The 14,061-nt window shown below is 38.9% G+C and overlaps 1 protein-coding gene across 1 annotated transcript in view; it reads right to left on the minus strand.

Annotated features, from left to right (window-relative positions):
- Positions 1-14,061, minus strand: part of hmcn1 (hemicentin 1) — a 79,527-nt gene that overhangs the window by 4,333 nt on the left and 61,133 nt on the right. The window contains exons 75-101 of the mRNA XM_008415619.2: positions 13,585-13,756; positions 12,440-12,561; positions 12,168-12,332; positions 11,897-12,004; positions 11,265-11,402; positions 10,405-10,539; positions 9,965-10,234; positions 8,859-9,049; positions 8,514-8,727; positions 8,272-8,406; positions 7,567-7,757; positions 6,753-6,834; positions 6,367-6,636; positions 6,042-6,212; positions 5,788-5,958; positions 5,531-5,701; positions 4,968-5,138; positions 4,708-4,878; positions 4,445-4,615; positions 4,116-4,262; positions 3,872-4,009; positions 3,674-3,795; positions 2,720-2,957; positions 2,005-2,067; positions 1,751-1,870; positions 1,518-1,652; positions 1,324-1,437 (exon numbers count right to left, since the gene is read on the minus strand). Of these exons, the coding sequence (XP_008413841.1) occupies positions 1,324-1,437; positions 1,518-1,652; positions 1,751-1,870; positions 2,005-2,067; positions 2,720-2,957; positions 3,674-3,795; positions 3,872-4,009; positions 4,116-4,262; positions 4,445-4,615; positions 4,708-4,878; positions 4,968-5,138; positions 5,531-5,701; positions 5,788-5,958; positions 6,042-6,212; positions 6,367-6,636; positions 6,753-6,834; positions 7,567-7,757; positions 8,272-8,406; positions 8,514-8,727; positions 8,859-9,049; positions 9,965-10,234; positions 10,405-10,539; positions 11,265-11,402; positions 11,897-12,004; positions 12,168-12,332; positions 12,440-12,561; positions 13,585-13,756 (4,296 nt within the window). The remainder of the gene's footprint in view (positions 1-1,323; positions 1,438-1,517; positions 1,653-1,750; positions 1,871-2,004; positions 2,068-2,719; positions 2,958-3,673; positions 3,796-3,871; positions 4,010-4,115; positions 4,263-4,444; positions 4,616-4,707; positions 4,879-4,967; positions 5,139-5,530; positions 5,702-5,787; positions 5,959-6,041; positions 6,213-6,366; positions 6,637-6,752; positions 6,835-7,566; positions 7,758-8,271; positions 8,407-8,513; positions 8,728-8,858; positions 9,050-9,964; positions 10,235-10,404; positions 10,540-11,264; positions 11,403-11,896; positions 12,005-12,167; positions 12,333-12,439; positions 12,562-13,584; positions 13,757-14,061) is intronic.

Consider the following 14,061-nt stretch of genomic DNA (forward strand, 5'->3'; position numbering starts at 1 on the left):
GGAAACTATCAGAGATACCTCCATTGCTGAAGGGACACAAATTGAGTTTGTCAGTAATTATAAATATCTTGGCTTTATTTTAGATAAAGAGCTCTCTTTTAAAAATCACATAGCAAATTTGCTATGAACACTGAAAATGAAGATTGGGTTTTATTACCGAAATGGTTCTTGTTTTTCTCTTAAAGCTAAAAGTAAATTGGTGGCATTAAATACTGTGCATCATTGTGCTTTAAGRTTTGTAACCGRTAGTAGACACTCACACATCATTGTGAACTGTATGCAAAAGCTGAATGGCCTCCTTTAAGCGTACGGAGAAACAATCACCTGATGATCCTTATTTATAAATCTCTACTCGGTTTGGCTCCAGCATGTTTAAACTCTCTTTTACATAGATCTATTAATTCCCATTCTTTACGCTCCAACAACATTTTTCTTTTGCATGTTCCACGTTGCCGAACTGAAAAAGGAAAGCAAGCTTTCAGTGTGATGCTCCTTCAGCCTGGAATCAGCTCCAGTCTGAACTCAAGATGTCAGAACTGGTTTCACTGGACTTATTTCGAGCGATTCTTAAAAACAGGCAACGATATTCTTTTAAACAGTGTCACTGTTTTTAAATTGTTTTATACTGTTTTATACTTGTGTATATGTATTAATCAATTTTGTTTTGTAACCAAGTTGCTGTGCATTGCAGACTTCTGCCCAGGTTCCCCTTGAAAATGAGATCGGGATTAAATAAAGGGAAAAAAATAAAGGGAAAAAAATTATTAAAAATTAAATACTCCAAGACAACACAAGTTTAATTTTGCTGGACCAGTCCTGCACAACATGGTTGAAACTACATTACAGGAAAATATACTAACAGCCAAGAAATATATGAAAAACAAAGAATAAATTAAAGAAATAAGRGAACACTGTAGGCATCACATAAAAAGGAAAATATAAGGTGCAAATTGAAAATACACCAATAACTAAGGCATGATAAAAAATGGTTTGGCAATCTTTGCCTTTCATTGGTAGGGTAATATAAACATTCAGTTCAGATTTAAAGGCAACTCTTAAGGCCATCCAATACTTTTCATTAATGAAAATGTTAAATCTATTATTTGAAGTGCAGACAATTAAAGATCCTTCAGTGATCTGGCCATTTTTTCTATGTCCTGTTATCAGACATGTTGTTAAGATGTTAGTAGGCTGATTTATTAATAGACTTTATGTGGTTGGTAAACTTTAAACCAGAGTATGTGGCAACTGCAACTAAATTCATTGCATGCTTTTTTTGTTTTTTAACTACTCTGAGTAATCTCTAAGTGCATTATGACTCACCGATGCACCGTCTGTTCCTGAGCTGAAAGCCCGGTTCGCAGGCACAACGATAACTTCCTATGGTATTCATACACTGCTGATGACACGGCTGGGACTCCAAGCACTCGTCCACATCTGAGGATTATACAGTGAGTTCTAATAAAGACAGATCACACACTCAGCCAGGAAATAATTATCTGCATCTGTTGCAATACCGGTGCAGCTGAGCCCGTCAGCCGTTCTCCTGAAGCCGTGGCCGCAGCGCATTACACATCTATAGGAGCCAATGGTGTTTTCACAGTCTTGTCCGCCATGGCACATGTTTCCACCAAGGGAGCACTCGTCAACGTCTAAAACACAGACAAAAAGCAAATCAAAAGCATAGTAGGTTGTGAGGAAGACAGTGAACTCCCAGAATCAATGCAATGCCTGGCTGCACATTTCATACCTTGGCAGGTTTTGCCATCAGCTGATATGGTGAGGCCATGCGGACAAGAGCAGTAGTAGGTTCCCATGGTGTTGTGGCAGGTATGAGAACAGGGGTTCCCAACGTCACACTCATTTTCATCTGCAACACAAAGAACACAGAAATAAACTCCAACAATCAAATAGGCATATTTAAAGTGACATTAGTGACAGCTGGTATTGATGTTTTGTTTTGGCATAAAGGCAGTAAGTAGCATGTGGTGGAATAGACWTCACCTGCACAGTAAGGCCCAGCAGACACCAGAGTGAAGCCATGAGGACACTGGTTGCTGCGATCACCTGGAAAAAAMCCCAGTATGAAACCACTATAAAACCCAAACTGGAAGTAAGCCAGAGGTCTTGATGAAATTYCTTTGAATTAATATTTTTATCCACTTAAAAACACATTTAAAGAAGTCGGCGCAATATTAAGTACCACAGAACAATTGCTATTGTATTTGCGATTTATGTAATCTGTAAAAGTCAAATACAATTTTAAACTTATGCAGAACTGAACGTAAAGTTAATTGGAGATTTTTTAAATCAGAGTTTAACAAAAGTTAATATTGGAAGAAGTAGACCATCTACAATTAGATAAAAAAAAAAAACACCTATGAAAACCTCTGTGTAACTTATTTGTGTATATGGTATTAAATATAAGTAATAAGTAATACATATAACAGCTTCAAAAATGTTCTGCAAAATGTAACAAAAGAAAAATGCAATTTCTGGTAAGGAATAAGTTAGGAAACTCCCATATGTCTTCCTTCTTGAAATAGCTGCAATCAAACTAAAGTCTATTAMATCACATGATTAAAACATCATAACTCAGTAATTGGACGGACGCTTAAAGTGCATTCAAAGCAACTACCACAATGGCCGTCTGGCTTTTTCAAGCTGAAAGCAGRCTGCAATGTGTATCTTCAAAGGACCTTGCTTTGCTCATATCCACCTTTGGTTATACTGGCTTGGATGCTGTATTCCAACAATTCCTCCAGGGGGCGGTAGAGAGCGCTGATGGCCGTGGCATGGAGCGTTTCTACCAGGAAGGGCATCTTTCCTTTAGTGCGATCATAGGAGATGGTGTGGTTCCAGGAGTAGGGCACACTTTCCTTGTCGACGATGAACATGCGGGTGGACAGAGCATACAGCTGACCGGGACCGGTCTGAATGTAATCCTCTGTGTAGTCCTAAACAAATACACAGCGTTACTCAGCAGTTCACCAAAAAATATTCATTAATGCTTTCAAAAACATCTCGGATATTTTAGGTTTTCATCACATGTAAGACACACTTTACACTCCTCATTTTATTTAAGATGTCAATATAACAAGAAGTGCAAGAAAAATAGCAAATGCAAGACAAAAAAGGATTTTAGGTCTAGTGGAAAACGACAGTGACAGGTAGAATACTTTAAGTGCAACAAAACAGACTTTTTGTACAACAAAATGTATTTCATCTCAGKGGTAAAATTCATCTTCTTCGTCCTTTGCTAAAAAACTGCAGCTGAAAAACACAAACAATGTTTTAAAATGTATTGACATCAACACAATTGGAGTTTTGAATTAATAAATGAAAGAACTTTCAGATCAGACATGAAAATAATTTTAAAAAAAGTACACTGAATTTTGTTAACGAGATACCAAAACTGATAAGTAAATTGATGTTATGCTTAATAAGGTAATTTTCAACAACCACCAGTTTGTTTAAGGATTATAACTATTCTCCTAATAGCTGCAAGAGCACATAAACTCCGTTTCTCATCTTAAAGTTGTTCCTGCAATGTAAAGGAAGAGGCAGATTTATTTAAAAACACAAAAAAGCTCTTTCAGAATTTTTGCAAACAAATTTTCCTTCATAATTTTCTCCTTAAAACAGTTGTCCTCAAACCTTGATTACCACTTGCCTTGATGTTTATGTCAGCATGTGAAGGCAGCTGCAGAACATGGCCGTTAACTACAATGTCCAGAAGCAAAGCTCCATCAGAGTCCAGGCCTCGAGCAACGTGGGTCATCCTCAGGATTTCACCTAGCAGAATCCAGTTGAACTAAACTTCAGTCACCCAATTAAATGTATTTTTAATGTGTGTTTATCTGACACATACCTGTAGCAAACTCCACCTGCGTCTCTCGCCTGAAGACACCGCCTGTCAAGGTGTAACCGTTAACTGCCTCTCCTATTTCCTGTGCAGTGGTCCAGTAGATGGGGTTCAGGATGGAGATGAGCTTCCTCATCGCAGGACCTTAAAGTTAAATGTTATACATTCAGTTTTACAATCAAAGTTTATCAAAGTAACTATGTACCTTTGGGTGAAAATACATAAATAAAGTTGTGTATTCAAGGCTGACCTAAAGTTCTTGGTACATTTGAAATAGTGGCTTTGATGGTTCTGCTGCCCGAGTTGCTGTCAGTGATTGTGGCATTTAGGTAGGCGATGCCAAACTCAATGTCATTAATGTTTCCTATGATGCTTCCTCGAGTTTTATGAGGCCCACCTGACAAACAGAGAAAATGTTTATGACTGAATAGCTGAGGTTTATACAGAAACACAAGAAACTTCAACAAATGAATCACAACACATACGTAGCAAGTATGAGAYAACCTATTTGCACCTTAATATCCATATTTTACAGACATAAATATTATYACATATGCAATTTTTAGATCACGTCGTTACCTGGGCATGCCTGATTGTTGCAYCTTGATAGCTGAGTGGGGTCACCTGGGCAAAGCCGGCCACCGTTACTGGGAGGCGGGTTATTACAAAGTCGGACACGTGTCCTTTCTCCTCCGCCGCAGGAAGAGGAGCATCCTCCCCAGGCCTGCCATAAGCTCCAGTTACCATCCACTGCAATACATCACAAAAACAGAGGATTTCATAGCAGTCAAGTAATTGTTAATGCATGAAACCAAGACTAAGACGGTGTGGTACTAACTCACCAGGACATTCTGCAGTGCTACATTTCTGCATCTGTGAATCGGCTCCTGCACAAGCTCTCCCACCATGAGAAGGTCGAGGGTTGTCACAGGTCCTGTAGCGCCTCATCTGACCTCCGTTGCATGTCTTGCTGCAGCTGCCCCAGCTACTCCACTGTCCCCAGTTACCATTGACTGACAAACAGTGAAAATAGAGAAATAAGGCAGAGCAAAAAAAATCTGTTTTCTTTACAAGTGCTTTATTTTTATTACTCAAAACTCACTYGGACAGCGGTCGCCATTGCAGAAATCAGTGTGCACGTCATTTCCCTCGCATGTTCTGCCACCATGCTGAGGGGCGGGGCTTGCACAGAGGCGTGCCCGCTGTCTGCTCCCACCGCCACAAGAAACACTGCAGGGCCCCCAGCTCATCCATGACGACCACTTTCCATCCACTGGAGAGCACACAAACAGAAATACTAGAGGTTCAGATTATTTATAGTGGCTGTAACAACTTTACAACCACTTTCCATCAACAGTCATGGTACATATACAGTATATTACATTTTTGAAGACTTATGTACAACTCCAATAAGTTTTAAAAATGTGAGTATGGGTAAAATAATCTACCAGTGCAACAAGGACTTAAAAAAAAACAATAATAAGGAATTACTTAACAAGTTCCTATATCTTCCTGAAAAGTAACTTGTAAGTCAGTTTTGTCTTATTTTAAATGTAAGATACATGCATTAGAAACTAGACCAAAAATACTTAGTAAGATTTTTCGTTTTTGTAGTAAATTTCTAAGTTTACTTTAATGAGTGTCTTTATTCCAACAGCCTCTTACCAGGACAGGGTTTCTCCTTGCAGACTTGTGATTGGGTGTCTGTGCCTTCACACTGCGGGCCGTCGAATGCTGGAGGAGGGTTGTTGCACAGTCGGATCCTGGACTGTACGCCCTTACCGCAGGTCTCACTGCAGGGACTCCATGACAGCCAAGAACCCCAGTTGCCCATCACTAAGAACGCAAAACAAATTATGCTGAGTGGYAAGTGTTTCTCTAAGATATAGACTCATCTAGTTTAGATATTTAAACCTTCTAACCTGGACATGGTCTGATACTGCACATTATAGCTTCTACTGCCTTCCCCACACATGGTCTGCCCCCGTGCTGAGCAGGTGGGTTACTGCAGCTCCGGACCCTCGTTTTGTTGCCCTGACCACAGGTTTGTGAACATTCCTCCCAGGGAGACCACTGTGACCAGTTGCCATCAACTTTGCAAACAACAAAAGTTTGGTTTTAGAATTTGCTTTTGCACACAGACCAGAGCATTTTTCAAATATTATTAATAAAGCACCTGGACATGGTTTCCCCTGACAGCTGCGTGTTTCTGCGTCTGATCCTGCACAGTGGCGGCCTCCGTTAGCCGGTAACGGATTGTTACACCGCCTGACTCTTTTCTGGGTACCGGCGCCACAGGACACACTGCAGATGCCCCACTCAGTCCACTCAGAATATCCACCATGAACTGCAAAATAAATCACATGCACACATTCATGTTTAATTTTCTGATTTGCAAACTCAGAAACTAAAGAAACAAAAGTTAACAGTTTTTCATAATTGTATAGTATTTAAACGTTTTCACCAAGTATAAATAAGTGGAATAATAATCGTCATCTTACCGCGGACAGTGAGAGCGACGCTGACCACCACTGATCCGAGTAAGTTCCTGGCCACGCATTCGTATTCAGACGTGTCCTCCTTTTGGGCACTGGTGATCCGGAGGGAGCCATTAGACAGGGTGGAGAAACGGTCATTTGCCAGCAGGGGGCGTGCATGTTGGGTCCACTCTATCATGGGTCCTGGTTCACCCTCTGCTTTACAGCTAAGAACCACAGTGGTACCTGCATCCACAACCGTTCCGACTGGCTCCAAAGTTATAACTGGAGCTCCTGATTGGAGAGGACATGTCTGTTAGATTAACTCTACCAATGACTCTTCTTTTTCTTTTTCTTCACAAATTAAATGTTATTACAGCTAAACTGGAGTGAAAAAGGCAAAAGCTTACTCTGAAGTGTAAGGGTGACGCTTCTTTCCACAACCCCAGCATCATTTGTTGCTACACACATGTAGCTGCCCGCGTCTTCACTCTGTCAAATGCATTTTAAAGATGCATCAAATGCATCTTTTTGTGCTACAACAATAAACGCCAATGTGTTGTATTTTTAAATGAAAATACAACACAAAGTAGTGCAAAATCTAAAATGGGAGGAAATGTTTTGTCACAATTTTTACCAATAAAAGTCTGAAAAATGTGCCATGCATTTTTATTCAGCTCCCTGCTCAAGAGTTTGTGTGGCCATCTTTTACTGCAAAATTACATTTACAAAATTACAAACAGAAAAAAAAGCAGTTAAGAAAATCGACTCAATTAAGTGTGCACATCTGGAAGTAAGCATGTTTGTTGTTTCTCAGTTAGGCGACACATTCCATTTTCTAATTTTTAAAATATGATCAGTCAACAGTGTGCCATGAACTCTTATAACTTGGGATATTGTCTTCCTTGTTATAAATGATGCATTTGGTTCAGTAATGAATCTCTGACCAGCTGCATAATTCTGGACTCTAAAAACTGACTAGATCATATCTGAAGGCATTTGGTTGTCCTGGATTTTATTTAGGGGATCTGAATGCAAATGCGTGCAAAACTTTTTTTTACAAAAAGTAAAAGTTGATAAACCACGTATCCCTTTCAGTCAGATTTATACTTTTGATCTACATTTCGCACATTGTAATAAAACACATGAATATCTGTGCTTTTAAATTAGCAAAATGCAAAGAAGTTTTGCAAAGCAACATTTTTTGCTCGTGTCATTTCCTACCACTGTGCCATAGATGGCCAGGGAGCCGTTATCCAGCTGTCGGATTCGGTTGTTGATCTGGATGTTTATGCCATTTTTGCTCCACTGGATAGTTGGCAGCGGGTCGCCTCGAACCTCACAGTTCAGGACGGCATTACCACCAAGAGGTTCAATTCGGCTGGCATGCAGGTCCCCATCGATTATTGGAGGTTCTGGAGAATACATTAAGATACTTTTGCTAGAATTTATTAGAAGATAAAACTAAAAGATGCACATTTTAGGAGAGTTAATGTGTACTTTATGCAATATAAAAATAGACACGACTGTTAAAGGGAATATATACATTTACATCAATGTTTGTCATTTGTCACCATTTTCCATAACTATTAAATGATTCATTCATAAAAATCTATTAATTCTCCCATTGTAGAAGTGTGATATAATAATTTTTCTTGGTAGTAAAAATTAAGCCTAGTATTAAAATAAATTTTCTTTACCTATAAAACTAAGCTATCTTTTTCAAATAGTCTAGAAGGTATTGTTGCTTCACACACATGTTGGTGTGAAAATGTCTCCTTGGATTGCAAAGTTATCGTTTTTGGATTACCCCAAAACTGGACTTCAACTTCAGCCTCCACAAGCTCCTAATTTACAACCTTTAACAGAACCTCACTTCAAAAACCCAGAACAATCCCTTTATGAATGTTTCATAAGAGTTTGGTTTACCTTTAACATAGACGAATCCCAGGGACTTGATGGTCCCCACTGTGTTTTCAGCTACACATGTGTAGGTACCAGTGTCTTCTTTACTTACTCTCTCTATCACAAGCTCACTGTGACCATTCACATGATTATAGTGGACTAAAGCAGTGGGACAAGTACAAAGAAAACGCATTCAAAGGTGTTACAAAGAAACATCTAAAAGAAAAAAATATGACAATACCAACCACTTTCGTAATAAATCACACCTGGGATATTTTTGTTGTTCATGATCCATTTAACGGTGGGTGTTGGGATTCCACTGACACCACAGGTCAGCACGAGTCGCTCTCCTTTGTTGAGAGAAACATCTGTGAGCAGTTTGGTGAAGGAGGGGTGAGAATGAACCGACAGCGTCACCGTCCTGCTGTCCTCCCCGACTGAATTCGTTGCGACACAAGTATAACTGCCGGCATCTTCAGGCTGGTATATTATTATTTTAAAAAAAAAACACAACATTCTTGTTAACCCACAAAAATGCACAAGAACTTGTGTGAAGAGATGAGTAGAAACACAAACATTTCCAGTCAAGCCTGGTCTGTGTGTTTTCATACCTGCGCGCTGTCAATAATCAGCTCCCCGGATGGCAGGATGGTGAACTCCCCTCGGCTTTCGCTGAGAGGATTCCCGTCTTTTTTCCAGGACAGTTCGGGTTGTGGGATGCCCTCCGCCACACACATCAGCTGAGCCTGACTTTTTTCCACAACAACCACATCCTGTTTTCCACCACTGATAGAAGGAGGCACTATAACATAATAATAATAATAATAATAATAATAATAATAATAATAATAATAATAATAATAATAATAATAATAATAATAATAAAGGACAGGAATGCATTTCCTTCCGAAAGTGTCAGAACCTTAAGTATATAACAGTAAATAAATTGATTTACAATTTTGGAAATTATTTGGACATCCCTATAATAATATTATGAGTGGAGATGAACTTATACCCCAGTTTTCTGACTGATTTATAAAGTTTTAATCTGCCAGTTCTGAAAGTCAGCCGAGCATGTAACAGAAAGTATACTGTCTGGGCTTCTACTACCTTCTTTTTAAACACGTTGATGACAAAAGTCCAAAAGTCCTTCAGTAACTCTGTAAAAATTTAAGGAAAGCCTTCATTTAACCACTCTACCATACATGCCAGATTTTTGGATTTTGAATGCTGCTTAATCAACTAAATTTACCACAGAAAATTTTAATTGGGAGATTATGTGATATACAGAATTCTGTATATCACATAATCTCAGTACCACATGGCAACCCAACTCACCCTCCTGTTTGGACAAACAGCTAATTTCTATTTTTTCTTCCACAAACTTAATTTCGGTGTCCAGAAATACAAAAAAACTTGAATACAATGTGCATAATTATGAGAGCTTGTATCTCATTAGGTTATCAGTAAGTTATCTAGTTGGATGTGAAAGCTCTTATGGTGCATTCATTGATTTGAAAGAAAATGAGATTTTTGAATTCCCGACCAGCCATTCGATTAATACCAATCAAAATAAATAACATCAATGATTTTTCATTTGATCTCTACATGACATTACTATTTTCTCCAAGAATCCAGCTAGGAATCAGATCTAAAACATAAAAGCAGCCCAAAGTATTTTTTTTTATCTCTGAATAACTTTAAGTTTCCAACTTACTCTGTACAGTAAGTGTCATATCAAAGCTGTCAGTGCCGGCAGGATTGGCAGCAGTGCAAGTGTATCTTCCAGCATCGCTCTGCTGAACGAAGGCGATCTGGAGGGATCCTGAGCTGAGCAGCCGCTGGTGTCCGGAGTCAGTCAGCAGCTGCCCGTCTTTGTGCCATGTGATGGAGGGTGGAGGCGATCCTGCAGCTTCGCAATGAAGAGTCACAGAGGAGTCCAAAAGTGCAAGTAACTCCTGAGTCTCTGAAAGGATCACTGGAGTAACTGCAAACAGAAAGTTTATTTACTCAGACATTAGAAAGTCTGATCAGAAAACTAATGGTATAACAGTGCCTCGATTGATTAAAGATATAATTTGTTCAAATATAGAGTAAATCTGCTAGAGATTTCTGTGAGAAAAGTGAGAATTAGCTGATTTAATCGACATCACCMACCTTGCACTCTGAGTTTGGTCTTGCCCAGTGCAGTGCCTGCAGGGTTTTGTGCTACACAAATGAAGGTCCCAGAGTCTGCGAGAGACGCCTTGGAGATCTGGAGACTTCCATCAGGAAGTATTGTGTAAACTCCACCTAAAGCAAAACAAGAGATTTATGGMTGTGCTTAATGTGGAGTAGAGGAGAAAATGCAGGTTTTGACAAAAGAAAATCTGCCAGGCATTTGCATTCAGTGTACTCCACTACTCGTGAATAAAATAAAATTCMTGTTTGGAAAGCAAGATCAACTTGTGTGTAGCTTATTGTCATGATAAATCCAGGTGTTCTGTGAAGGTCTCAAAAKGTTTGCTAGAGAACAATAGTGAATAAAAGAGAGAGGAACACACCAGTAAGGTCAGGGGATAAAATTACAGAGACATTTAAAGCAGGGTTATGTGAGCTTTAAACCTGTCATGGAAAACAGTTCAGTCCATCATCAAATAAAGGAGACTGTGTTTCACAATTGCAAACCTGCCAAAAAATATCTGTCTAGTGAAAACTTAGAGTCCAGCCAGGGAGAGCTTTAATTAGAGAAGAGGACAGGTGAGCCATGGGAACTTTGGAGGAACTGCAGGAATTGACAGCTCAGATGGGAGAATCTGATGACTGATGAATCTGATCAGCTATTAGTTGTGCAGCCCAGTAATCAGGGTGTCATTGAGTATTGTCATGAAAAATGACAGAAAAACAGAAAGAAAGGATGAAAACGTATACAACCTCTCAATAAAAACATTATAGTTTATGGTGGTACTGCAACAAAATGTGGAAATATCTCCAGGGGTATTAATATTTTTGCATGGGACTGCAGAAGAAGTGATTACCAGTGGCGGGTATGTTGATGCCCTCCTTCTGCCAGGTAATGGAGGGTCTGGGTGAGCCTGTGGCTCTGCAGGGCAAAGTAACGGCGCTGTTGTAGATCACATCCAGTGTGGCGGGATGGGACTGGATCACCGGCAGTTCTGAAGAGACGAACGGAGAAAAGACGACGGTGCTACTCATCATCTGTCAAACTCTACAGTACAAGTGCTTTTTAGTTTTAGAGTTTATATTTTGGGTGTAATTATGACTGCCTTCCGTCCAACTTCACTTAGAAATCAGTTGGAAATAAATCAGAAACAATAATAATAATAATAATAATAATAATAATAATAATAAGAGTAGCAATAAAACATTTTGGCATTTAATTATACATTTTAGGGTTTTCTCCTTCAAAATAAGGTTTTTGAAAAAGTTGTGCAAACTGATTTTGAGTAATATTTGCAATGTTGTTTGACTTCTCAATAAATCGATAGGCTTCATGGAGCCACTTAAAATGTAGCTCAKGAACGCATAATGTTGATTTCTTGCAAAAAAATCCAACAGCTTATGCCTTATTTGGCTGAAGAATTTGTGTTTGTAGTGTGTATTAACTTYTTTAATAAAGTACTTATAAAGCTTGTAATAGTCTGCATACCCTGCACTGTTAGCTGCACATGTCTSTGTGTGGAGCCAGCGATGTTTTTGGCCATGCAGGTGTAGCGTCCAGCGTGACTGAGCTGAGCAGCAGGGATCTGGACATGACCTGAGGGACACAAATAAACCGATATGCTTCACATCAGTTACAAAAGTTCAGATGAATCATACCCAACAAGCTTTTAAAATGACATAATTAATTTAGTGGACTAATATTGAAATATTTAACTAAAAYTATAGCATATAATGTTTTGCATGAATAAAAGTTTAACCTGTTGGCAAAATGTTGTATCCTTCCCCTTTATTGAGAAGCTTCATGCCGCCTTTGGTCCAGTCGATTAMAGGTGCAGGCACCCCAGTTGCAGTACAAGCAATAACCACCGGGGACAGTCTTGTCACAACTATATCTGTGGGTTCATCTGCTATGGATGGAGGAACTAGGACACCAACAAATTATTTTGTGGAATTAAAAAACATCTTAAGCTAAAAAACTCAATAAAAACAGTGACAAGAATGATGAAATCTAAACAATTGTTTTTCTCACCAATAACTGAAAGAKTAATTAATCTGGATTCCTCTCCAGCTTCATTAGAAACCACACATTTGTACTCTGCAGTGTCCTCCACTGTMGGAGCTATAATCACCAAGGAGCCTGATGACAGCAATCTAAAAAGTTATTAGGAACAATAAAATATTTTTAAGAAAACGCATGGTAAGAAGTTTTAATTAACTACAACCTGCTGTACATAAATCTTGAATATTATGATCTTTGGGGTTGTCTGGACTTAATACAGCTATAAAATACAGGCCATTTACCATAAATGTATTACTTTGAAAACAAACTATAAAAAAGGATCTATACTAAAGTAAAAGTATTCATACACTCTTAACTTTGCCACATTTATTTTATTAGGATTTTATGTGAAAGAGCTACAATATGRAACATAATGTTGAAGTATGAGCAAAAGGATCCATATTTTTCTTTTTTTCTTAAATAAAAATCAAAAGCCTCTTGGGGCATGACTGTTCCACCTTTTCACATCTAACGGCCGACATTTCTGAACACYCTTTCCTGCAAAAGAGCTCAAGATCAGTCGCGTTGGTTGGAAAGTAGATTCAGGTCTGGAATTCGACTCGGCCAACAGTACACATAAAAATGATTTAACCTAAATTATTCCATTGCAGCTCAGAGTGTCTTTTAAGCCTTTGTGTCCAGCTGGAAGGCAAAACGCTGTGCCAGTTTTAAGACTTGCAGCCTGCAACAGATGTGGTACTATTGGTAATTTTCATCAGACCAGAGCAGCTTCTTCTACATGTTTGCTGTGTTCCCTGGTGGATAAACTTTACTTTGRACATCTTATGGTTTCCTGAAGCAACCATAAACATTTCTGCCACTCTTTCATTAAGGCCTGGTTTGTTAAGTGYACAAACAAAATGATGYTGTCCAACCTGAGCTGTGCATCTCTGGAGCTTTTCCAAACTTCTTATGAGCCGCTTAGATACTTGTCTGATTAAATTTTTAATGATGTCCTGTAAGTTTTGGTGGATGATTATGTTGTCATGATTTGTGGTGGTGAGGATGAACACTGAGACCCAGATGATGATGATGATGATGATGGTTTAATAAGGAGAAGCTCAAACAGTCCAATGCAGCCGGCACGGCAGAGAGAATAGCACACGGCTAATTACCGGTAGCAACTGATAGAGAACCGGAAAACGAGAGCTGATGCCACACAAGACTTAACCAGTTCTACTGTGACGACTGACACACTGACGCTGACAAAGACGAGGAACCGACAAGAGACAAAGCCAACAGGTGGGTTTAAATACACAGGGAGGATAATCAGGTAACTAGACACACCTGGGAAGCAATCAACAGGGATGACAGGAACAGGACTAAACACAGAAAACCTCAAAAATAACTACACAGAAAACAAAGATCACAGCATATGTTTTGGTAAATTCCATTTGTAAAACACTATTTTCCTTTTTCATAAGATTGAATGAACAGCATATTTTGAGATTTACAAATCTTGTGGTTCTTTTATTGTTAATCTAATCCTAATCCTGCTTTAAAGTACACACAAGCAGACTCTGTTTATAAATTGGAGGCCTTCCAGGGGCAGTTGGTTGCTTTAATTTCTTTTTAGAAATATCAGAGTAAGG

The sequence above is a fragment of the Poecilia reticulata genome, linkage group LG8, assembly GCF_000633615.1.
Source record: "Poecilia reticulata strain Guanapo linkage group LG8, Guppy_female_1.0+MT, whole genome shotgun sequence".
NCBI classification, from domain to species: domain Eukaryota; kingdom Metazoa; phylum Chordata; class Actinopteri; order Cyprinodontiformes; family Poeciliidae; genus Poecilia; species Poecilia reticulata.